The sequence below is a fragment of the Chlorocebus sabaeus genome, chromosome 25, assembly GCF_047675955.1.
Source record: "Chlorocebus sabaeus isolate Y175 chromosome 25, mChlSab1.0.hap1, whole genome shotgun sequence".
Taxonomy (NCBI): Eukaryota; Metazoa; Chordata; class Mammalia; order Primates; family Cercopithecidae; genus Chlorocebus; species Chlorocebus sabaeus.
In genome coordinates, this window is record NC_132928.1 from 51,370,656 (window position 1) to 51,397,528 (window position 26,873).

Sequence of the window (26,873 nt, forward strand, 5' to 3'; positions counted from 1 at the left end):
TTCCATTCTAGCATGATGGTGTGAAAACTTCAAATTCTAACTCAATCCTTTTCACCAAACTTTGCATACTGACAGTCAGTTTTACTCTATTCTTTCTGCATCATCAAAAAACAAGAGGAGGAGGTGAAAAATAAATGTTTTTCTTCATTCATGAGAAAAATAAAATAAAAAATAGGTAGCTATGTTTATGGAACAAAAAATGTAGTAAAAGACACTAAATCTGATATTTTAAAATTCCTGTCATAATTTGCTTAGAATATTAATCCAATACTTGCTTGTAATCTTTGAAAATGAGAACATTTGTAAAAATTTGAAAGGTTTCACAGTAACTGCTATTCATAAACTCTTCAAGAGTTGTATCCTGAGATACAACAAGGGAAAATCTTGCTCCTCAGGGTTAACACAAAATAAAACACTCATTTTGGTTATCTTATGAATGAATGCCAATTTATATATGTCAAAAAATCAGTTCCACTTAAAAGGTCATCCCAACTTTTAAAAAAGTATTAGAATAAAGACAGACTATACCATATTAATTTGGCTGAATTAAGAGAAATCTTTTTTATTCCAAATAGAAAATTCTATTTCTACCTTATACTGATTTTCATTGTGCCTAGAATAATGACTAATCTCATGAAGCAATTCTTTTCAAGTATAAAAATAATTAATTTTAATAAAATGATATGATTAGGAAATAAATATATTTCTTATCCAAGAAAATAGGTGATTTAAAATATTGGTTACTCACAGTTATATCAAAAAAGTCCAAAATAGGTCTGTAACTGATGGTCAGCTGACCTGATCACATATGACCCTTCCATCTCAGTACTTTTTTTTCTTTAAAGAGATGGGTCGGCCGGGCGCGGTGGCTCAAGCCTGTAATCCCAGTACTTTGGGAGGCCGAGACGGGTGGATCACGAGGTCAGGAGATCGAGACCATTCTGGCTAACACAGTGAAACCCCATCTCTACTAAAAATTACAAAAAACTAGCCGGGCGTGGTGGCGGGCGCCTGTAGTCCCAGCTACTCGGGAGGCTGAGGCAGGAGAATGGCGGGAACCCGGGAGGCGGAGCTTGCAGTGAGCTGAGATCCGGCCACTGCACTCCAGCCTGGGTGACAGAGCAAGACTCCGTCTCAAAAAAAAAAAAAAAAAAAAAAAAAAAAAAAAATAAAGAGATGGGTCTTGTTTTGTGGCCCAAGCTTGAGTGCAGTGGCACAATTATGGCTCACTGCAGTCTTGACCTCTTAGGCACAAGCAATCTTCCTACCTTGGCCTCCCCTGGGACCATAAGCACACACTACTATGCCCAGCTAATTTTTTTTTTTTTCATTTTTTATAAAGGCAGGGTCTCACTATGTTGCCTAGGCTGGTCTTGAACTCCTGGCCTCAAGCAATCCTCCCACCTCAGTCTCCCAAGATGCTAGGATTACAGTGTGAACCACTGAGCCCAGCCTCTTTTGTATTTAATGCTGATTCTCAATACTGCCTGGTCAATTTAAGCAGTTACTTTCTTTGAAGGTATTTCTTAAGCACTTCCATGGTCATCTAAAAGATAGCTTAAGCAAAGCGCAGACCAAGTCTTAGGATTAGAATTCACAATTGTCTAATTCTCTGTGAATTTAGTCTGCAACTTTATGAGTCTCAGCACTCTCTGCTTATGCTCCAGCTTTGAAAAATAAAAAAAATTACATCCCATTCCTAAAAAAACCTCCCACCAGCTCATTTACAGCATTGTGATAGGTTTTTGCTAGCAACTTGGTAAAAAAATGTCTACAAGGATTTGAACTCTACAGTTGAAAGGAATATGAACTTATTCATATTTTGTGAATATTTTTACATATTTTGTGAGTACCCCGTGAGTAAAAATAATATTCCCTAAAACCTCATAAATATTATACTGAAAGTAGTGGACAGCCGGGCATGGTGGCTGAAGCCTGGAATCCCAACACTTTGGGAGGCCGAGGCGGGTGTATCACTTGAGGTTAGGAGTTTGAGACCAGCCTAGCCAACGTGGTAAAACCCTGCCTCTACTAAAAGCACAAAAATTAACTGGGCATGATGGCATGTGCCTGTAATCCCAGCTACTCTGGAGGCTGAGGCAGGAGAATTGTTTGAACTTGGCAGGTGGAGGCTGCAGTGAGTGTTATTGTGCCACAGCACTCCATCCTGGCTGACAGATTGAGACTCCGTCTCAAAAAAAAAAAAAAAAAAAAAAGTAGTTGATATTAACCACAGTTAATTTATACAAGTTGATGAGTCTGTCCTTTAATCACAGAATTATAAAGAAATTCTTGAAGAGAAAAATGTTTGGATTCCTTAGTAGCTGTCTCTAACTCTAAGAAGAAAGGAGAAAGGTAAAATATTCTTATAAAGAAGATAAACACTTACTGGTACTTTGAAGGGTGAGGTATTTGCAGTGTCCATGGAGTTGGGTTTCTCTGATGTACTGGTCCCTGAGATACTGCGTCTACGAGGGGACCTTTCTGCTGGTACCTCTGGAAGAAAGGAGGAAGGCTGAAACATCATTAAGAACCCCAAATTTAGGATATTCCACTAAACTGTAAAGTTATTGGTTTTTCACAACAAACCAGCATGCTTTAAAGGTACATTACATTCTATCTCACATAATTTGTCTATCTTTGAGGTGCTTAAACTATCAAGACACTAGAGAGACTTGGTCACAGTTAAGAATCTGCTTTAGTGTGACAGACTATATTTTCATCTGAGCACATATAAAAATAATTTCCTCTGAGCTATGTTTAATATCTTTAAGTTCACTTAGTAGTTGCATCTCACAGTATATAAATCTACTTCTCTATGTGTTAGCAATGTAGGAGTTAATAGAATAAAATGGAAATTCTAATATTCTTGTGAACAAAATATAGTCTAATGTTGCATATGATTTGATGGTGTTTGCACAAAGGTCAAAGTTAGTTCTGTGCAGATAAGATGATTCACCAGACTGCAACAAAAGGGCCATGAGAAGACTGAAAGCTGCTGCCAAGATAAAATAACATATATGCCTATGCAGATATAAAAATAGATCAGCTTCTCCTTGTTCTGGCAATATGACCTTACTAAGATCTTACTCTGGAATCCTAAATCTGTTCAAACTGACCTAACAAGCTGAGGATTTTGCAGATAATGTGATCTTCTCCTATTTAATTACTATATACTGTATTAAGGCTACATTTTTAAGATTTTTTCATAGAGTGATATATATATACATGTGTATATATATACACATACACACGCACACATAGATGATAGATATATAGGTATTATACCTTTATCACAACTGCTTCCCATCGCCACTTCAACTGACAGACATAAAGGAATCCAGCTTCTCAGATAACATTAGATAATCTCAACATGGACAAGGAAAAAAAAAGCCACATCCTAAAAAAAGTATTCTGTGCTATCTTCCAGATCTTAGAAAATAAGGAGTAAACTGTAACTCCGCAGACTGACATTTTGATTCCTGCTGTTCTCCCTTTAAAAGATAGATGCAGTTTAAACTTCCATTTCTGGCCTCCTGGCCCCTGGGATCCGTGCTACTTCCACTTAAGAGAGAGCGTTTTTTCTCTCGCTCCCTCTCTGTGTCTTGCTCTTCCCCCTCCCTCTCCACAGCTTGCGGAGAGAGCAAGCAAGAAAGAAACACACAGGACTGCAGCTATTCAATCAATCGTTCTGACTGCACATCCTCATTAGTTACTTTCGGGCTATTAACAGACGCCCAACCACTGCCTTCCCTCAGTTACTGAAAATTTCACTGTATTACACTAATCTGCAGCAAGAAAAAACATTTACTGAAATGTATATTCAGCTAGTGCCAAAAGGACACCATTTTACATAGACCCAGTAATGCACACAAATCAATTCCTCCTATGAAAATGTACTATCTTTGCATGCTGGACACTGATTTTCTTTTCCATGACTAAACACACCTTCTCTGTGACATCTTGACTGGTAAGGCATAAGCCAAATTGGAACATTCCTAAAGATTCAGAGGCTGACAACATAGCATCTTATATGCTTGCAGTGCAAGAGAGTTCCATACTACTACTGTATTTTAAAATTAAGACCAGTAACTCTAAGTCCCTTAACTTCTCTCTAACCATTGCTAGTTAAATGAGCCTTAATGTACAAAGCCGTTTTCAGAATTAGGCACACATGACTTCTAATGCACATCTCTGAAAAATGGCAGCATAATTAGCTCAGATTCATGGGAATGGCACAAAGCACTGAATTTAAGTAAATCAGCTTGTTGGAGCACATTGAACAGAAAGACTTCCAGACTTCAGGAATATGACTTTACAGAGTAATTACCTAAGTTAGATGACTCTACGTGGCTAGGGGCAAGGCAGGCAGGGAATGGGGCTGGTGAAGGTAGAAAAGAAATCTCACCTTTCCTCTAATAATTACCTATAAAGGTAACCTCATATCAAATTAGAAGATACTGGAGATTTAATATTACAATATAGTATATTTTAATTTCTGAATAATTGACAGAGAAACCAAACTGGAAGAAAAATAAGTTTCATTAGCTGGGATAAAATGATCTAGTAAACCATTTCCTTAATTTGCAATGTTCTGGCTAAGGAAAAAAACTGAAATTAATTTCCTCACTTTCTTCCAAACATCCAATTTTAGCTTTCGGGCATACAAACTCATTAAATGAATATGTTTCAAGGCTTTTAACTATTTGAAATTATATTGACTAAAATTAGTGGCCACGTTTCAAACTCTAATAAATACGGTATTGTTATACTTCTGTTTTTTTCTTTTTTTAAATTCTCTTTCTGTATCATGGGGAAAAAATACAATGCTGATGTAGCTTATAGGATGCATTATTGGGTCCAGAAAGAAGATATTAAATCATTCCTGAAGTTTGAACAATTTCCACTAAAGAGGGGAAAGAAAAGAAATAAGGTAAGCTAAATCACCTAACGAAAAGAAGTTTACAGCCGCTTTCTCAACCCCCACAATAATACCACTCATCTGCTCGTGTAGAATAGGCCATTGGAGAATCCCAGTTCTTTAGTTCTCAGAAGATTCATAACTACTTCAAAGCATACAGAAAAATAAATACCCCAAGTACCAATGTCCACTTAGAAGCAAGGTAGTAGCATTAGCAAGAGCGGAAGGAGCAACCTGCTGGATTAGTCACAGGATGGACTGCATATTAAACTTGTGCCTTTAACTTTAAATCTGTAAGCAGAAAGGAAAGTTGCTACTATGCTCTAAGAGCTGCATTTCTGCTCAGTTTGAAGGAAAATCTATACTAGTTCCAGTAGACCAAAATTAGACAGCTGTATCCTCTACCCCCACTCATGCTACATACTATTCCATTATTTTCACCTGCTGTAAAATTAATATTCTTTTCATAGTGACAATATTTAATTACAGTCATTTTAAACTATGCTCATTCTCTAAGACTGATGAGACAAGAGAGATACAATATTGTTTCAGATAAAGGCCTGAAACTGCCTCACTTTCTCATCTCTAAAAATAATATTTTTCATCTTCAGATTGAAAGGCAAAAAGAGTTATAAAAAGCCTGGTTAGTTTTAAATTTATCTCTTCATTTCCTTTGCCATTGGATATGACCTCAGATGATGTGACGACTTATATTGATGAGAGAAAACCTCCAATAGAGCCGCATATAGAATGATGTATTGAACAAAGAGAACATCTGGATGTTTTTCTTAGCAGCTCTACCAACGATATGTACGATTCTGTGTAAGCCATTTCACCTTTTCTGTCCCAGTCTTCACCATTTAATAAACTGGGTTATCCAGACCAAACAGAGATAAAGACAAGATTAATGAGTTTATATGCTTTGATGCAAAGTTAGCTTTCTGGGAGGAAGAACCTTTTAAAATCCAAAATAGTATCATTTCCTCAACATACACATTTTCCTCTATGTCAATGCGCTTTCTTTGGAAAGTGTGGCAAAGAAATTGAAAACTGGATAATTATAGGGGAAAATGTACTTTTGGTGGAGGATATTCCTGTTCAACAAACAGAAGTCAATTTCTGCCTTAGAACCTAATAGTGTATACACTGCCTTTGGTTCACTTACCAGGGAATAAATGCCAAAAATTCCTATCATGTATTTTGGAGGACGCTAAGGAGTAAGTTAGAAGGTGACAAGTGTTTTGGGGGAAATAAAAAGTAGTCAGGGAGATGAAGAAGTAGAGTAATTTTAAATAGGTAGTTGCATTGCAAAGGTGAGGTATGAGTCAATACTTTAGGAGGTAAGAAGTCAGTCTTGCAGGTTTAACAGGGAAGAAGACTACAGGTAGAGGGAGGCTAGCACAAAGCTTCTAAGGTAAAGTGCAGCAAAGAGGTCAATGGGATTGATGTCAGTGAGTGGGAACAAATAGTAGGAGATAAAGTCTGAGAGGAACTGGGGCAGACGTGTTCAGATAATACTGGCCAATATAAGGACAGTGACAGAAGAAAATGTATATGCTAAGGAAATGACATTATAATACTATTACATTTTAGATTTAAAGAACCCCTTTCTTCCAAAAAGCTAATTTTGCACCAAAACACATAAACTCATTAATCTTCTTTTGTAAGGTCTTTTTTTAACTCTAAAAGAAAAACCACTTGCTCAGACATGTGTCACCAAAAGGTACTAATCATATTGAAAGTCCATAGATATACACTTATTGCTATTTCTTAACTCTTTTATTTGTCTTTCTTTTTTTTGAGACAGTCGCCCAGGCTGGAGTGCAGTGGTATGATCTGGGCTCACTACAACCTCCACCTCTGGGATTCAAGTGATCCTCCCACCTCAGCCTCCTGAGTAGCTGGGACTATAAGTGTGTGCCAGCATGCCCGTTTCTAGAGAGGTTGTTTCATCATCTTACCCAGGCTAGTCTCTAACTCCTGGGCTCAAATGATCCACCCGCCTTGGCCTCCCAAAGTGTGAGGGTTACAGGCTTGAGACCACTGCACCAGGCCAATTTTCTCTTCAGGATTTTGAATAATGAATGTGATTCAGAATAAATCTGGAATATTATTATGTTTGGAAAGAGAGTAAAGTGAAATGTTTATCATATTAACTGGGGGTTAGGTTCCAAAAGCCTCTGAAAATATCTTAAATGAGAAAGGTATCTGCTATACAATGTCATTACTGTATGGTCAAATATCTATAGGCATCAATTACATTAATTACATTTACTTTTTGTTCAATCTTGTTTAACCGAAGTTCATATGCCATACAATATTTGCATATACTTAACTAATATAAATAACATAAATTTCTTATAATGTCTACCATTTTTAGAATTAGTTACCATAGTGTAAAAAACAGGTAAAGATAATTATTTTTTTTCTTTTAAAAGAAAGTGTTATACTATAAAAGCTATTTAAATTATTTCACTCTTTGTGAATAATTTGTCTAGGGAAAATATTTTTGTTATAATTTTAGCTCGTATTGAGTTTGTGTGTGTGTGTGTTTTTAGACATGGACTCAGTCGCCCAAGCTGGAGTGGAATGGCGCAATCTCCGCTCATTGCAGCCTGTACCTCCCATGCTCAAACGATCCTCCCACTTCAGCCTCCTGACTAGCTGGGACCACAGGTGGGCACCACCACACCCAGCTAATTTTAGCTCATGTTGAGAATTTATGTGCTAAGTACTGCGTCTAGTATCTACCTTACTTAAACTTTACTTAGCCCCTGAGATAGTAACAATTATTACTCTCTATGAGGATGGAGGCAAAATTTAAAGGGGAATAAAGTAAGTTCAGAAATTCAGCAGGAAAGGTAAATAAAATGTAGAAATACATTTATAGCTTTAATTTGGTGAACAATTACGTAAGAAACTAAAATATCATAGTAAAATTCTCAAGTTATAATAGAACAGAAAAATATTACATGTCACAGATGCAGTTTCTTTGGCATATATAGGATGTCTAAGCACTTCACATTAATGGCAACCCGAAACAATTCCTAGTAATTTTTTGCACAGAATTATAAAACATGAATAAATGTGAATACTTTTTCAATTATAATTATTCACATGCCTCTTTAACATTTTTGATATCTGTAGGTAGCAAACAAATTTCTAATGTTTTTCTCATAAAGCAAATTCTTCAGTTTACTTCAAAAGCCTTTTTAAAAATCAACATTTCAACAAAATATGATAAAACATTGAATACAAACCAAACTGTGTTTATGTACCCATTCAAGTCACTGAAATTTTGGCATATATAGTGTTGCTGTGAATGAGGCCACTTCACTATAATCTATTTTCCCTTGCATTGTGTAAATAATGACAACATTAAATAGGATGTGGTAAGTCGGTGGCTCAAGTTATTAATGAATGAAATAAGCAAATAACTTCTCTCTCCATGCTGTGAATTCTGAATTAGGAACATTCTTCTTCCATAGGATGCACAGAAGACATTTAAGAAACAGAATAGGAAGGATGAAATAGGAGGAGGAAACGGGTTTGTAGCTCTTCAGTAAAGAGGGACTTTAATAACAAACGGCAAATTGTGAAACAAAAAAGGCTTTCATGAAAATGAGGTTTCATATTTTTTTGCTGGAGGACTCCTAACGGTAATGGGAACTTAAAAGACAGAGTTAGAAAAATATTATAAAGAAAAAGTGACAAGAGCAAAGAGAAGAAAATCACATACTGCATTTATATGGCTGCTAACACGATAGCACCTGGGTGTTTTTATAAACTTCATCCACCATTTTCAGTAGGATACCTTCTGCTGTATCCCACTTTCACTGCCTTAAGCCTATGCACTGTCAGCCACAAGCATTCAGCTGCTCTGAAATACAAATCCCCAGAGCCACTTTAATTCACCCAATTTGTATCACTCAGACTGCAGTACTTCAGTCAAACAAGTAGTCCTTTCAAGTTTGCATGCCCCACACTTCAATATGCACAAATTGGTGCTAAGTACATAAATGTGGTAAATCCTTATAAAGTAAAGCCAACCAGCCTCCCCACCATTTCCTTGCTTCAGTAACTTTATTATTATTTTTTAAAAATATTTCTTCTTGTTAACATAATACAAAAACAATTTTTTTCCCGGTCAAGGAATCTGAACACCACCCACAAGTATTTCATTTCTTCAACTTAGGGCTTCACACGACAATATTGGATGAGATGGTAGAGAATACTTTCAGAGCAAACAACATTCTCAACTGAAAGGCCAAGAAAACAGCTCAGGGATGTTTATGTGTTATCTTAAGTTTCAGATAGAAAACATATATCTAGTTCTTAGTGATGACAACTGGGCATCTTAATGATGATGATAAAAACATAACAATGATAAGTAAAACACCAAATTGTCATGTTTGGTGCAAAAGTAATTGTGGCTTTTGCAACTTAAAAAATGTGAAACCACAATTACTTTTGTACCAACCTTATATTATGCCTTATTATTTACTACATGTTTTATATAAGTTATCTCTTTAATCCTCAAAACAATCCTTTGGAGGTGGAACTATCAACCTTATTTTACAGATAAAGAAACAAGATGTTCTATTACTCTGCCCATGTTTGCACAGCTGGTAAAAAGGGTAGGGGCAGGATAAGAATCCATGCAGTTTGGCTTCAGAGACTGCTTTTAATTGTCATGCATTCTATCCTGTTCTCCATGTGTTTTGTACAATGGGCTGCAATGGAGAAAAAAATAAGATGAATAATCACAGAGACTCCAGTTTTCTTCATATTTTAAAGAGAATTAAGTCATACTCTTAAGATGTTTTCTGCACACAAAACCTATAAAGAAAAACTCAATCCTTGAATGCTGATGTTGATAAAAACATTGTAGCCAAGAAACACAGAGAGGTGAGGCAAAACAATAACAAGGGACAAAAGTTTACTAACTTAATGACAAAAGTTAATGGTGAAAAAATGTGAACAAAACAGGAAACAACTTAAAAAGAATATCTACTACTGATCCCTTGAATAAAAAAGTGACAAGAGTCTTCCAAAATAAAGCACGTCTTTCAATGAGACTAATCTTCAGTATACCTATGTGGGGAGATAAGTACTTAGATAAGCTGTATGAGATGAACAGAGATAAAAAGCATTAAGATTTTAGATTTTGCAAAGAACAATTACTAAACAACAAAGCTTTGCTCAGCATAAAATGACTATTTTGAACATGTCAGTCCAATTATTTATAAGGTATTAATCTCACAACTTCAGTTTGGTGAGTTTTATTTTGTCATCAACTGTGGAAGATAATCTCTTCTAATCTATAGATAGGGTCTCACACCTTTAAACATTTTCTGTAACTGATTTAATAATATATACTCATTATTAATATGCTTCATATATAACTTTTCCTGTAACTGATTTAGTAATATATTCTCATTGTTAATATGCTTCATATATAATTGGGAGTATAATGATAGGTTTATTCATACCATCATTTTGGTATTCGGTGAACACTAAAAAAAAGATTTAGTCTTGATTATGCCAGAGCCTCTGTTTGGGTTTTATTTCCCAAACAAATATTAAGAGAAGACATTAAAAAGAGAAAACATACAAATATGTAAACCTGTAATATAAAGATGAAAACTTAATAATTTACCGAGAAGTGAATATGCACATGACACAGTACAAAAACAAAATCGTTTACACTCAACATCACCCATTTGTGAAGGTAATAAAAAAGAAAGGAGCCTATGATGTTATTTGCCCCCCTTTAGCCAACAAGCACTGCTAATGGCTGTTGGCTTCATTTTGTCTTATTTCCACTACCATCCACCATCCTAATCTAGGGCTTTTTATCTTCTCATGCAGATTATGGCAGGAAGCTCCTAACTGCTCTTACTGACTCCAGTCTCTCCCTGCTTAAAGCTAGCCTACTCATCATTACCAGATTAATCTCCCTAAAACATTACTTTCTGGATGAAATTTCCTTCCTAGAGATCTTCAGATAGTCAGACATTAGAAAAAAATCACCTGGCCCTACTTTGCATATTTAGTCCTTTCTGCCAACAATTTTTAACAATTTGTCTCAGTCAGATGATCTCTAATCTCAAACTGGCCACATTCATTCTCCCATGTCTACTTTTGCTAATGGTTTTCACTTACCTATCTGCCAACTCTTAGATGACCTTCAATATCAACTTCGATTCATCTACTTCCACAAAACCAGGCCTAATTACTCACATTTCTTTGATTTCCAATTAATACATTTATATAAGTTTAAATTATTTGATTATATGTTTTCTAGTTTTGGGTACTAAACTAAACTATATTCCTGACTAATATTGATACTAGTGTTCCATAATGGAGTTCTTATGTCGTTGCAAGATTGGAATCATCTTGTGATCGTGTCTAAATTTTTAAACAAATTTTAACAGGTAGAATTCTCTCTGTTTTAAGTATTTCTCTCACAATGCTTTTATAAACCATTTGCACCCATTCTTGCTTGTCAGCAGGGAGTATTAAGATAGAATAAAAGATAATAAATAATGGTAAATACATTTTAACAACTAAAAAATAGTTAAGCGGCCCGGCGCGGTGGCTCACAGCTGTAACTCCAGCACTTTGGGAGGCCGAGGCGGGCGGATCACGAGGTCAGGCGATTGAGACCATCCTGGCTAACACGGTGAAACCCCGTCTCTACTAAAAACACAAAAATTAGCCAGGCGTAATAGCGGGCACCTGCAGTTCCAGCTATTAGGGAGGCTGAGGCAGGAGATTGGCATGAACCCGGGAGGCGGAGCTTGCAGTTAGTCGAGATCGCGCCACTGCACTCCAGCCTGGGCGACAGAGCAAGACTCCGTCTCAAAAAAAAAGGCATACTTTGTCCGGACACCTTCCCCTACCCTCACTCAACAGACACATGTGCTTATAATCATGACTCTATTAGGTAAAGCTATATGGAACTGCCTTTTTTTGGTAGATTAAAATGGTAAAATACCAGCAATTTCATATGGTTCAATTTAATACACAATAAATTAATACATTTTCTAGTTACCTCTAACTCACACATGGAATTAAATTCTACCACCTGGTTGAGTTTAAGACCACTCTCCTTTATGTATATTAAATTGATATTTTTTCTTCTAATTTTTTTCTTTTCATTTTGATTTTTCTATTGGTGACAAGGCTATCACAGAAAAATTGAGATTATGATAAATAAGCCTCACGGGAAATTAGGTTTAAAAGTTTTGAGGATTTTCCTTCTATGCATCATTCTATTTTAAAAGGTCACAAATTGGCTGGGCACGGTGACTCATGCCTGTAATTCCAGCACTTTGGGAGGCTGAGGCGGGTGCATCACTTGAGTTCAGGAGTTTGAGACCAGCCTGGGCAACCTGGTGAGAAACCCCATCTTTACAAAAAATACAAAAAATTGCTCCGCGTGGCGGCGTGTGCCCGCACCTGTAGTCCCAGCTACTACGGGTAGGGGGCGCTGAGGCTGGGGGGCAGGGCGCTGAGGTGGAAGAGGCAGGGCTTGACTGACAGAGTGAGACTCTGTCTCAAATCAAGTCACAAATTTCCAAATTTTATTGAGAAGCACACTTAAATATAATTACATTTAAGTCTTCATATTCATTTTCTTTAGATATCTGTTCAGCTTAATTTCCTTTAGTTTTAAAATTTTATATCCCTAAAAGGAAAATTTTTGCAAGAACATCTTCTGTTCTACACTTTTTCTGTTCTAAGGAAATCCCCTAAACAAAGGATGTAAGACTTAAAAACTCTAAGGGAACCATGTCCACCTGTGAGACTCAATATGGATTCAGTAGCCATACTGAGGTACTTTTTGTTTTTAAATTTAGATATCAGAATGCTAATTTACTCACTTGCTATGAAAAACTGAATTATCACTGATTGGAAATATTAATGCAAGTATGCTTTGACATTATTTTTCTGAAGTCAAGCTGTATGAGAAATTAAAACATAAACAGTGGTAGTTTTAAACTACTGATTCCATTTCTCTCTCCCTTCCTTCCCTTCCTTCCCTCACTTCCCTCCTCATCCTCCCCTCCCTCCCTCTCTCTCTCTCTCTCTCTCTCTCTCTCTCTCTCTCTCACTCTCTCACCTCTCTCTCTCTCTCTTTCGAGACAGGGTCTTGCTCTGTCACTCCAGCTGGAGAGTAAAGTGACAGGATCACAGCTCACTGCCTCAAACTTCTGGTCTCAAGTGATCCTCCCAACTCAGCCTCCCAAGTAGCTGGGACTACAGGTGTGCTCCACTGTGTCTAGCCTCTATTTCTTTAACCGAGGTCGCAGGCCTAATTATTTTTTTTTATTGCTTCTACAATTTTAAGTTACATTTTTCTTAAAATGTCCACTTCTCTAAATTTCCAAATATATTATCAATAAGGTTTTTTTATTTTTATTTTTTCAATTCTCTATCTATAATTATACCCTTTTTCATGTCAACATTGTTTATATTTTTTCTTTTTAGCAAATCTTGTCTTTATTGAACAAGGAACAACTCTTGGCTTTATTGATTCTGTTTATTTCTATTTTCCATTTCATCATTATCTACTCTTATTTTCATTTTCTTTCCCTAAACTTTCTTTGGGTTTATTAGTTTTCTAACTTGTTGAGTTAAATGCTTAGCTCATTAATTTGTAGCCTTTGCCCTTTTCAATGTAAAAGACTATACATTTCATTTAAGAACTATTTTAGTAATATTCCACAAGTTTTGATATACATTATTTTCAGTATTGCTTAGTATTTTATAATTTCCATTATGTTTTCTTTTTGACTAACAAGTTATTTACAAGTAACTTTAAAACATTCCAAAAATAAAGGTTTTTAATGTAAATTTTTGTTACTAATTTCTAACTTAGTTAAACTGTTATTAGAGAATGTAATTTGTATAACTTTGAAATTTGTTGAGATTTGTTTTATGACCTGGTCTATTGCCAGTTTTTATAAAGATTCTATATGTGCTTGAGAAGACTAATTGTTGGAGTCAGGATTCTATATATGTCCATTAAACCAAGCTTACTGCGTTTTTGAATATTCTCTATATCTTTACTAATTTTTATAGAGAGTAAAGGATTGTGGAATTATCCATTTCTTTTTATATATCTGCCCATTTTTGCCATATAAAATTTGAGGTTTTGTTATTGGGTACATGTAAGATTGTTATGTCTTCCTAGTGATTTTTATATTTTATCATTTTTAGGGACCTCCTTTATTCCAGTAACTTTTTTGATAGTCTTATTCTATTTCACTGGCTACACCAGCTTTCTTTTCCCAAGCCTTTACTTTTAACTTTCCTAGGTCCCTGTGTTTTAGATCTCTCTCTCATTCATAGCATTAAAAAAATTCAGTCTGACCATATTTATCTTTTAACATTTTCACATATAATTGATGATATAATTGGATTTTATTTTTACCATCTTACTGTATTTTCTATTTATTTTTTCCCATTTTTTTCCGATTTTCTTTTTTTAAAATCAGGTTAAAAAAAATTCCATTTTCTTCTGTATTGCTTTTGAAAATATACACTCTATTTTTTATTCTTTTAGTAGTTGTCCTTAACATTTTAACACGTATACTTAAAGCCTAAAGTTAATCACGATTTCTATCCTTCTCTTGAATAATTCAACAATCTTAAAATACTTCAGTTCCAATTACCCACTTCCTATCTCTGACATATTAATGTTGTCCACTGTTTCAGTTTTACCTTATCAGGACTGTGATTATGAATTCTCAGGATGTTTTCCCCCTCCCACCTCACCCACCAGTCCAGGTTAAGATAAATAAGATTTGTCTATATTTGTCAATGAGATTTTTTTCTAACTTCCACTTTCACTGGAGGTGTAACTCATTCAGAGGCCCAGTCCTATAGGGAAGAATGACATAGGCCTTTCAGTTCTAATTCTTCACTTTGTTAGACCCTTGGCCCATCTCCTATATTATAACCATTAAAACTTACTCTAAAATTCTAAAATTGGTAAATGCCCCCAGGAGAGTTTACTGTCTAGATTTTGAGGTTTTTTTTTTTTTTTTCCCCCTCTCCCTGGGGACTTCCTTTCCTTCCTGAGAGTTCAGCCATTTAGTTAAAAGTGTTTGTTACATTAATGTGACATTTCTAATTGTCTCTATATTATTTTTGAAGGTATCTAGTCTGGCATGTTACTAGAAATTAGAGTTTCAATTTTTGAATATGTTTCTCCCTTGATGTTAGGTGTAATTTTGGGAATCAGATAATAGTTGCCAATGCCAAATAATTAACTATAGTCAACAGAGTCATTTAGAAACTTAAAATGTTTAGGATTTGTCAAAATTACATTATTCTTTCATAGAACTATTCTATCACATAAATTACTCCACTTAATGAAGTAAAATGAAATCATTTAAATTCCATTTAGAAAAGGCAAAGTGGAAAAAAGTATACACTGAGTATTTTCCTTCTTATTCTAGAATTTGGAAAACGCAATCATTATCTACTGAATAATAATTTCAAATGCTATCAAAGTACCTGAAATGGTTATGAGAGTAGAGACTACTAGTAGAATAAGAAGGGAAAACAGCTGGCTCTGACAGAATAATTTCAATAATTTTGAAAAGGCCTGAGTCTCAAATTTTTGGGTATCTGGATAGCATTCACTCATTCAAAAAGTATCTGTTAAGTACCTATTCGGTGCTATTCTGGAAGATGCCAAAATATTAAGAGAAGATCCTTCTCATTTGGCAGTAGCAGGGAATTATTTGATGGGCACACAAATAACAACATAAATGGGTACACAAATAGCTAACTCTGCAAGACTGGGTGTGATAAATGGCAGAAGATTAATACAGTAGCTGTTATCTCCCCATCTCCCTACATTCCATTGCTAAATCTCGGCATGCATATTTGGTTCCTGTATGAGTTTTTCCTTTCTCCCTTCAAAAAGTTAATCCTATGCCTTTAATTCTACTCTCACCTCCAAACCCATAAAATATCTTGTTTTCTTAGTCTTTATCCTTGTAGGTTCAAGATCTTGCTCTCTCCTCCACTTAAAAATATGTATGAGTCTCCTCAATTTAGTTTTTAAAAGGGTACATGCTTCTGTCAGTCACAGATTTCTTCAGGCAAAAGGCTTAACCTGTGGTTTCCACTATCTCACCTCCTACTGTCATTCTCAGTATTATAAAATCTGACTTCTCCCTCTTCAACTTTACTCAAATAGCATTAACACTTTCACAGGTTATCAATAGTCTCTTACATTATCAAGCCCAGTGGTTTTTTTTCTGACTTCTCTTTGGCTTTTGTAGCCACTGACACTACTGACCACATTGTTAACCTTTTCTACCTTAGCACCTGTGATATCACACCATCCTGGCTTTCCTCCCACATTTTACAGTCATTTGCTCTGTGTCTCCTCTTTTTCTCCACCCACCCCCAAATGTTGATATTCTTCAAGTTTCAGCTGCTGCCCTCTCTTTTTTCTTGACAAGCTTTTGATAGTAGATGACCTACAGATGCTCAGAATATCAACTATTTTTCTTCTCTAGATGAACAGCTCCTACCTGTGACTTCATTTCTAATTACCAGACCTGTTTTTTCTGTCTAGATGTGGATTAGTCTTCTAAAACTCAAAATATCTCAACAGAACTCATCTTACTAAAAAATTGGCTCCCTTTCTCAACTTATTTCTGTTAATAGTACCACTATTCTTCCAAGTTCAAAAATTATCTTTGATTCATTTTGTTCCCCATTCCTCTGCACAAACATTCATTTGCACAAGGAGTATTCCAGGTGCTGAAAAGACAGAGGATTAAGCCCTCCTTGTGAAGGCATTCAGTCTGGTTTTAATACACAAACCAACAATCATAATACACAGGGATAAAAAAGTAGAGGCACTTATTTCATACTTTTACTATTGCAATAGCTTTCAAACCGATTTAACTGCTTCTAGCCTCTTTCCCTTTAGTGTCACTTTCAGATATCTAAAAAAATATTTTGATCATATCTTCCTCTTGCTGAAGGATCTTTCATTCTTCTTTATGGCTTTCAGGATAAAACTGTCACTTATTAGCCTGTCTCATTAGTCCTACACAGTGAGTTTCCAAATACCCTTCAAATGTTATCTCTTATTCCTTCTTTACATGAATTCTACATTCTTTTTGAGACAGTTTGCTCACTGGACATGAAATTATTTAATATTCTTCATGACACTGCTTTCATACAGAAAACCCCACCATTTCCATAAAAATCTTTTAGGATTCAGATTAAATCCTATCTCTGTAAGGTAATTTTCAAATGTTTTTAAATGTCCTTTTTTCAAACTCCCAAAGCAATTTTTACCTGGATAAATAATTTCACAATTAGGAACTGCCTTATTTTCGTTTTCTCCATTGTTGTCTGAATTAACATTTAATTTTTCTCATTTAACTTGTGCATACTTCATGTTTTCTCCCCAGCCAAACTCTATGCCTCTCACAAGCAGCTTTTTCCTACACTTCTCTGTATGCAGCCACAGCATCTAGCAGTGTCTAGAACATTGTATTTGTTTATAAGAAAGTTTTGAAACAAGGGCAGAGTTTTAAAAAGCTGAATTTAGAAAGCTGAGTTTGAACACTGCTGACAGAAGAAACAAGGTACGAAAGGGCAATATTTGTTCCAAGATAGGAAGGAAAACAATTTGGTTGGAAGGGAGGCTTGGAGATTTTCTCCTCTAAAATGAATAGAGAGTCAGGTGTGAAAGGCCAAACTAAGTTTCACACTAAGGTGTTTTAAATTTATCTGACAGGTGATGAAGAAACCATGGAAGGTTTTTGAACAGCTTAATAACAGTGCACAGTTGTATGAAGTTTCATCAAACTAGCGGTGAGCTACGTTATTGGGAAGGCCTGAATATCAGTTAGGTGGTTACTATACAGAAGAAAGTAGTAGATCCTAACCAGCACAAAGTACTTTTCTTGCATCCCTGGTTCTGGAGGGAAATCTGCCTTAAAATTCCTTAGGCAAAGAAAGCATAATTTGAAAGGTACCAAAAGACACAGTGTCTCTTATTTCTACTCATCCTAGATTCACCATAAAGTTGATTTAGTTTTCTTGTTTTTCTCTTGGCATCTTCATTGGGAAAAGCGTATTGTCATTAATGGTAATTACATTAGCAAATGACTCAACACAAGGGTTTTACTTAATCCTCGAACTACCACAAGTTACATCTCAGATAGTTTTGATCCTCATTCCTGTGGAGGAGCTCAGTAAAATTCCTGTTTATCCACAGATGGAGGTGTTTGCTGCCTATGGTCAGGAGAGAGCTTCAATCCTAAAAATAAGATTTGCTGACTTTCACAGCTTAGCACTGCCACAGCAGAACGTGGGATACATTGCTATCTATTCACTCAGCAACTAAACTTATTATGGTCCTTGAGCAGAATCAGGACTCTCACTTACTTATGTTTTTATCTATAATCTGAAGGTTCCATTAGGTGGATAATTGGGAATTGACTACCCAGAAGTCAACATCATAATTTATGGACATTTGCATTTTTTTCTTCTAAGCAAGTTCTAACATTCTTCGTCTTTATTACCTCCATTTATCCATCTGTGGATAAAAAGGAATTTACTAACTCCCCTAATCAGAGGACAGGAACAGGGATGGGTGGGGGCGCTACTCATCTTTATTAACCAAATTCATTTCAGGTATAGTGGGATAATGCCCTCCCCACAAAAAAAGGATAGAAATAAATTCATCTTTAGGCTAGATAATTAGAATTCATAAAGGTATGCCAGAGCACAGAAAATATGTTTAATGATAACTCTGCCTTCCTTTCCCATGATGTAGTAGAGTCTAAGTGGTTGGTTTTACTTAGGGGTATCTGTATTTGTTTCTTCACTGATGTTTCTCTATGTGTATGTATGCATGTGTCAGGGGAGAGGAATGGGAAGCAAGCAGAATGAGATAGACTTCAGAGAAATGAAGGCTTAAGAGGTACACATATTTCTTAAAGTCATCCAAATGCCCAAGATAAATAAGGCCATGGTAGACAAATTAAGAGTCGGATTAATATCTAAATATATGTACCTAGGAAGACCTGATTAGGATAAACCTTTACATCTAAACTGCAAAAAAAAAAAAAAAAAAAAGAAACAGAATGCTAAGATTGACAACGGAATTGAAAAAGAAACTTATGCTAACTACAAGAAAGATTTTCAAATAATAGTAGAGATATCTTTTGGACTGGCAGAAGACTATCCATAGGTCATACAGAATATTCATGAGGAATAAATTAGAAAATTAGAAGATCAACTGAATTTTGTCCATTTATAATAAAGGCATACTTATATCTAGGAAAGTATAAGATAAAATTTATAAGAAAGATAAATTTGAAGGCTATAATTAATCTAACGAAAGTATTCACAAATAGGCTTTTAAATGAGTATCAAGCTCTTCTATCACATTTAAGATATGACTGGATTTACAACCTAACTTTCCTAATAATTTGTTTATTATATCAATAACCCCAAGACGAACAATTGCTTTACTTAGAAATTTATTAGAAAGCATTCATAAACGCAAAGTTAAAGTAATGGGAGGTCCATGTGTCCTATTTTATATAGTCAGTAGAAATCATATACAAACATTACAAATATTTCACACCTTGCATAAAAGCTACTTCTCAATTTGTACATTGGCTTTTCATGCACACAAAGCCTATTCCCACTCTTACATAGCACGCCTCACCATCACTGTATTGAGAGTAAAGTAAAACAATAATATTATTTTGGTTGGCAGAAGTTGTCTAAATACCACGAACAGCTGGCCAGATGACATGGTAAGCCTTGAATGGAGCTAGCACTCTTTGTTAAGGCAAAGCAATCTCTCTCTTCTCATAGCGAGTGTTGGTGGCACTATTTCTATAGACAAGCAAAATTTGAAAAGCAAACGACTTAAACATATTCCCTTAATTCCTCTTCTCCTTTTAAAAATGCAAAAGTGGATTTAGAGAATTTGGGGTCCTATTCCCAAAAGTAAGAAAAGTTCAGACAATAAAGGGTTAAAAGAACAAGCAAGCCCTACCGTACCCAGAAATGACAGAAGGCTCTTCTCTTCTTCGGTGCTACTATCCAACCACTCCGCCACATCACCGGGGGAAAGAAGACTCATTCTCCAGCCAGAAAACTTTTCCATACAGAGCACAATTACTGAATGATGAAGTGAGAAAAAAAGGATACAGAGACTAAATTCTTGGGGGTCCAACACTTAAATTGCTGGCTAGGCAATAATGATGAAAGAGAAAATGTGATCCTCCCTCCACTCTGAATTCTGTCTCTGTGACATCAATCTAATACAACGGGGGTGGGGAGGGGGAAAGAAATAGGGTTAAAAGAGGGTGGTATAAGAGAAGAGAAGGGAGATTTGTCCTTCTGTCTCTTGGTGTTATGCTTCAGTCTGAATGAAAAAGCCAGGATAACACTGAATAATGAAGTGTGTTTAATGACAGGAAAAAGCATACGAAAATAAAGAATAAAGACACTCAAAGAAAAAGAAACAGGTTCCTACACTGGAAGCAGCTTAGATAACCAGACAGCACAATAGCTAATCAGTTAAGTAAAGCATATCAAACAAAAACAAAGACAAAAGAACAAATTCAGCATTTTGTTTTGCTTTGAGGAGAAAGGTTTTCAAATTTCCTTCCAGTTCTCCGCAAGAACTGAAGCCCCCTTCCCCTTCCTGCTTTAGCTATTTCAACAGCCCCCTTTACGAAGATTTCCTGCAAGAAAAGGCAGGTTGATAAATCTGTGAATAGGAAGCTCTCATCCCTCCTTTCTTCTCCTCCTCCCATTCCTCCCCCCACCTCGCATGGCGACTGCACTGATCGACAATAATGGAATCTGTAACTGACTGCCAACAGCAACATTAAGGATATTACAAGTCCACTTCATAAGAATTCGAGCTGGTGGTCGGAACTTGGGGGCAATTCTGGGCTTCTAGTCAATAGCTGTCTTTCTTTGCGAGGAAAGAAAGGAAGTGTGAGTGCGTGTGTGTGTGTGTGTGTGTGTGTGTGAAGGAAAGAAGGCTGAAATCTGAAAGAAGTAAGAGAAGTAAGCTTGTTGGGCTGAAGGTACAGAGATCAACATAGAGAATGACTGTTCTGCAACATCACTGTGAAGGAATCAGATTCAGATGAATTTTTTACATCATTTACATTACATATTTTCATGGTTTGACTTAAGATTATTTCACAGGTTTATATCTTATTACCAGGCAGAGAAAAATCAAGCAGAAGAGGTATGTTCACAGATCCATAAATCATTAATATCCTTGTTCTCTGGAGATTAATTAGGCTTGTTACTAAGAGAAAACAATATTCTTAATAAAAGATAGAGCTTTTTTCCCCCTGTATTAGCAAAACATTAGCTCTTTTCCTAAGAATCCGATCTTTGCTTCTATTCTAGTAGTCTGCTTTCAGTGAGAGATTCTCATTGATTAAGAGTTACTACCTCCTTAACATATCCTGAATCTATACCCTTTTTTCCATGTTTACTTCAGTCTTATTTATTTTTAATCTAGACTCTAGTTCATTCTGACTGTAAGTTCCCTGAGGACATGGACCTGGACCTAGTTTTATATGAATCTTTGTAATCCTAGTGGCTAGAGCAGTGCTTGGCACTTAGATGGCGCTCATCAAATACTAACTGAAGTTTTAGATGGCAGCTCTAGAAGTTCTACCAGGTTCAACACTGGCAGGAGATGCCAGGCTGAATATTTTAGGACCTCATTTAAAAAGTAATCATTTTGACAATTACTTAAAAGTAGTTACAGTGACAGTACCACATGATTGAGAAAATAAAAACTGTCGAAAAAGGTATTATGAATTCATATGTTTAAATGAGTTTCTATTACTCAAAATAACTACAAAAAATTGAAAAGTAGTATAAAAATAGGTGTAAAAGACATTTTATTAAAATCCACAGGCTATGCATGCTTAATATCAAAGCATGGATTGCTAATTCCTTTGTAATAACTTCATGATATACCAGTATCTCTGGAGCTCTGGGATTGGAAATCAGTAGCCTAAAGGATTACATTCAAACTTCCTGGTGTGACGGGGCTTCTGCTTTTTTCTTGTCAGGGACCCCCAGACTCCTCTCGACTCAGTCATTCTGTATTATTTACCTCATTTCCATGCCTTTACGTGTTCCACTGAAAGTGGCAGGAAAAAAAGTCATGTGTGTTTTGTTCATTTGTCTAGAACAATTAGACAACGGTTTTGTTTTGTTCAACTGCCTAAAACATTCTCTGACACACAGTAGACGCTCAAAGATTTTTGCTGAATGACTTTGGTACTTCTTGTGTGGTATCACTCTACCATACACATCTGACAATACTGAACTATTCCCTTGAGACTCAGCTCAAATGTCACCTCTCCAGGTCTTCCCTGACATCTTAAAGGAGAATTAATGGCTCTCACGTCCGTACTTTCATTGTTACTACTATTATTTTATTAAAATTACTTGTTTACATAATGTTTTTCTCAACAATATCTCATACCTTTAGAAGACAAAATTTCTGTTCTACTAAGTTTTTAAAAATTTGTAATGCCTAGCATATAGTAGATTTACAACTGTTTACTAAATTATTATTGAAAGTGAGATTATAATTCCATGTATTGCAGATATCTTAATACTGAAGAATCACACATATTCCTGATTTAAGGATTCATACCATTGGTCTTCACATTTAACAACCAAAATAACTTTGTTAAGGAAAAATTAAATTTCTTATTTATTTTAACAAAGAAAACACTGTATAGTTAGAAAGGTCATCAAAATAATCCAGCCCTATGAATTTGCCTTCTATATACTGACAGTTAGAAAATGAGGCACCTAGGCCAGGCGCTGTGGCTCACGCCTGTAATCCCAGCATTTTGGGAGGCTGAGGCAGGCAGAGCACTTGATGTCAGGAGTTCAAGGTGAGCCTGGTCAACATGGTGAAACCCTGTTTCTACTAAAACTACAAAAAAAAATTAGCCAGGCATGGTGGCGCACGCCTGTAATCCCAGCTACTTGGGAGACTGAGGCAGGAGAATTGCTTGAACCCAGCAGGCAGAGGTTGCAGTGAGCCGAGATTGCGCCACTGCATCCCAGCCTGGGTGACACAGCGGGACTCCATCTCAAAAAAAAGAAAATGAGGCACCCAAGAAAAAGTTCTAGATTGAAATTTTGTCATAATATAATATATAAGGCATTACACTGTTTTCCTCTTTTTATAATCAGAACATAGCATGAATTAGTCCTTCCTTAAAAATAAAATATTGAAACTTACCTGAAAATGTAAAACTTTATAGTGGGCTGTACATTTTGCTAAAATGTGAGTCAAGGGCATCAAAATACTGTAAATAGGGCTGTTAGAAATAATGCTTGAAGGTTAGGCATGGTGGTTCATGCCTATAATCCCAGCATTTTGGGAGGCTGAAGAACCCAGGAGTTTGATAACACCATGGGCAACATAGTGAGACCCCACTTCTACGAAAAATACAAAAATTAGCTGGATGTGGTGACACATGCCTGTAGTCTCAGTTACTTGGGAGGCTGAGGCAGGAGGATCTCTTGAGCCCAGGAGTTTGAGGCTGCAGTGAGGTATGACTGTGCTACTGTGCTGCAGCCTAGGTCACGGAGTGAGACCCTGTTTCTAAGGGGGTTAAAAAGAAAAAAAAAGAAAAGAAAAAAAGAATGCTGACTATAATTTTCTACATAAAAAACAAAATCCCATACATTTTGGCAGTTTATCATGGTGTCTTATGTGTAGTAAGTACTTACTATTTAACTTTATTCATTACTTACTAAAAAATATAGAAAGTGTCTGGAGAATGACTGGTGACTTACAGTTCCTATTTGAGGGCACATGCATTTCCTGTGTGTACACACATGTCTGTATATATGTGTATATACATGTGCATGTGCTACTTACTGGGTTGTCATTGACTGTTTACTAGGCACTTCACTAAGTGCTTTATACACATTATCTCAGTTAAAATTCTTAAGCAACCATGTGAGATAAGTATTCTATTCATTTTCAGATGAGAAACCGAAAATCATAGAACTTAACTTGTCCAACAGAACACAGCCAGTCCAGGAAATGAAAAGTAAACTTCTGAAGGTTTGGTCATGATTCTCTACTGTATTCCACATTCCATATTCCACAAAGACCAATTTAGGCAGGGGTCAACAAATGCACTTTTTCTGTGGAGGGCCAGATAGTAAATATTTTAAATTTTGTGGGTCATATAATCTGTTGCAACTACTTTAACTCTGCTGTTACAGCACAAAAGCAACCATAGAAAATACACAGACTAATGGGCATGGCTGTATTCCAATACAAATTTATTTACAAAAATAGGCATGGGCCATACCTACATGATCCCTGATTAATGTCAGCACTGCCCGTTCAGGCAACATATTTTCAGTACTTAATGTATGTCTGGATATCTACCAAGTCCTGATCATTGAAAAGTAAAATAACTATTATCTGCCTGGGTCAAATAAAGTTTTATTTTCATTTTAATAACTGAATAATTGTCTTTATTATTTTGCTTTCAAGACACAAATTATTGCTTTCCTTCTACTCCTTTAGTTTCATGGTCCCATGAGATACTTAATTTTTATTTTAATAAGGCATAAAATACGTAGCCCTTTCTTCAATTACTTAGTATTCCTGATTTTTGTTATAGCTGCCTGTACTTACACTTTCAGATTCATTCATTCAACAACATCAGTGCCAATATGTGCCAAGCATTATTTTAGGCCCTAACATACAGTTGTGAACAAAAGCAACAAAACCTCTGTCTTCATGGAGCTTATATTTTATGGGGAAGAGAAATAGCAAGATAAAAAAGTAAAATATATATTGTGTTACATGGTAAATAACGCCAAGGAGAAGAGTAAAGCAAAAAGGGGAAATAGGTAATTTGGGGGAGGTTTACAATTTCAGAGAGGGTAGCCAGGGAAAGCCTTGCTGAGAGGTTGACATTTGACGAAACAGTTAAAGGTCGTGAGTTTTAGGAAGAAGGAACTACCAATAAAAAGGCTAGAGGCAAGAACAGCCGGGAGGCAGTAAAGCTAGACCGGAATGAGGAGGGAAAAAGTAAAAGGAGATCAGACTGTGGAGTAATAGGAAGCCAGATCACGTAATGTTAGGGGTCTTTGGCTTACCTTTAATTACACAGGAAGACTCCGAGGCAAGAGTGATGGGCAAGGTTTTACTTTTTAAAAATAAGAGCTATATTGAAATGTAATTCACATACTATAAAATTCCTCCTTTTTAAGTGATTTTTAATACATCCACATTTATGTAGCCATTACTACTATTTAATCACAGAACATTTTCATGGCCCGTAAAAGAAACTCTGTGTCCATTAGCAGTCACTCTGTATACTCCCCAGCCCCTAAGCCCCTAACAAATACTCATCTAACTTTTGACACTATGCATTTGCCTATTCAGGACGTTTAATACAACTGAAATCATATAATATGTGGTCTTTTATGCCTGGTTTCTTTTACTTAGGTTCATCCATGTTTTAGTGAGTACTTCATTCCTTTTTATGGCCGAAAATATTCCACTAATGGACATTTGGGTTGTTTCTACTTTTTAATATTATGAAGAATGCTGTCATGAACAATTTGTATACAAGTTTTTGTGTGGAAGCCTTATATTTCAAAAGGATGTCCAAATAAGATGTTTTCTATAATCTGCTTTTTTTTTTTTTTGTTGTTGGGGTGGGGGAGGTACCAAGTAATTTTAAAATGTGATAGCGGATCAGTGTTATCTTCTAATTTTACAATCACCACATTTTCTTCCTAACTCCTCTGGGATTTCCATCCTTCTTGAAGAAACCAAAACCATTAACTCAGTCTCTTTCCTCCTGCTTTAGTATTCTTGCACATAGGAAAATATTAATGCTAGATATTCAAGAATGAATAAAGGCAAGTTCAAGATCTTTTCCTAAACTGGTAACTAAAGTTGGTGAAGATTTTTTAGTAACTTTATATAAATAGTATAAGAAACTCCTAAATATCTTTTTTCCAGATTTACCAACGGTTTACATTTTGCCAACTTTGCTGAATCACTCTGTGTATATTTTTATTATATATATGCATTTTTCCTGACTCATTTGAGGAAGCTGGAGACATTATTCCCTTTACCAGCAACTGTTTCAGTGTGCATTTTCTAAAAAACAAAGGACATTCTCTTACAAAACCAAGAACAAAAATTATAATCGAGAAATTTAACTCTGATGTTGGTTGACATTTTAAGGATAAAATTAGGTATGCTACTCCATGCATAATCTACTATACAAATTATATTTCAGTATCATAAAAAGGCATTTATTTGAAAAACAAAGTGTCTTCAAGCAATGGTGACTGAGAAATCATGGGTACTGATTGCAAGTATAATTCAAAGTAATAATCTATATCATATTAAAATAATGTCTCAAATATTTGGAGGATTACTACTGAACTTATGGACATTCAATACACTATTGTGATAAAGGATTGGAAGCAAGAATAACTAGTTTTCTAAAAGGCAACTAGGCCGGGCACGGTGACTCATGCCTGTAATCCCAGCACTGTGGGAGGCTGAGGCGGGTGGATCACCTGAGGTCAGGAGATCGAGACTAGCCTGGCCAACATGGTGAAACCCCATCTCTACTAAAAACACAAAAAATTACCTGGGCATAGCGGTGCGTGCCTGTAGTCCCAGCTACTAGGGAGGCTGAGGCAGGAGAATCACTTGATTCTGGGAGGCAGAGGTTGCAGTGAGCTGAGATCGCGCCACTGCACTCCAGCCTGGGTGACAGTGAGACTCCATCAACATAACATAACAACATAACATAACATAACATAACATAACATAACATAACAGGCAACTAGAGGATAGATACAATGATTGCATCTCTATCTTGAT

At 35.9% G+C, this 26,873-nt stretch overlaps 1 protein-coding gene across 5 annotated transcripts in view; it reads right to left on the reverse strand.

Annotated features, from left to right (window-relative positions):
* The window catches only part of RASAL2 (RAS protein activator like 2), a 398,007-nt gene that overhangs the window by 95,433 nt on the left and 275,701 nt on the right, over nucleotides 1-26,873 (reverse strand). For 4 of the 5 annotated variants that reach the window (XM_073011743.1, XM_073011742.1, XM_073011741.1 and 1 more), the window contains exon 4: nucleotides 2,390-2,496. In XM_073011743.1, the coding sequence (XP_072867844.1) occupies nucleotides 2,390-2,496 (107 nt within the window). Of the gene's footprint in view, nucleotides 1-2,389; nucleotides 2,497-19,990; nucleotides 20,506-26,873 lie in introns of those variants that run through there. The other variant, XM_073011744.1, reaches the window with a different exon arrangement.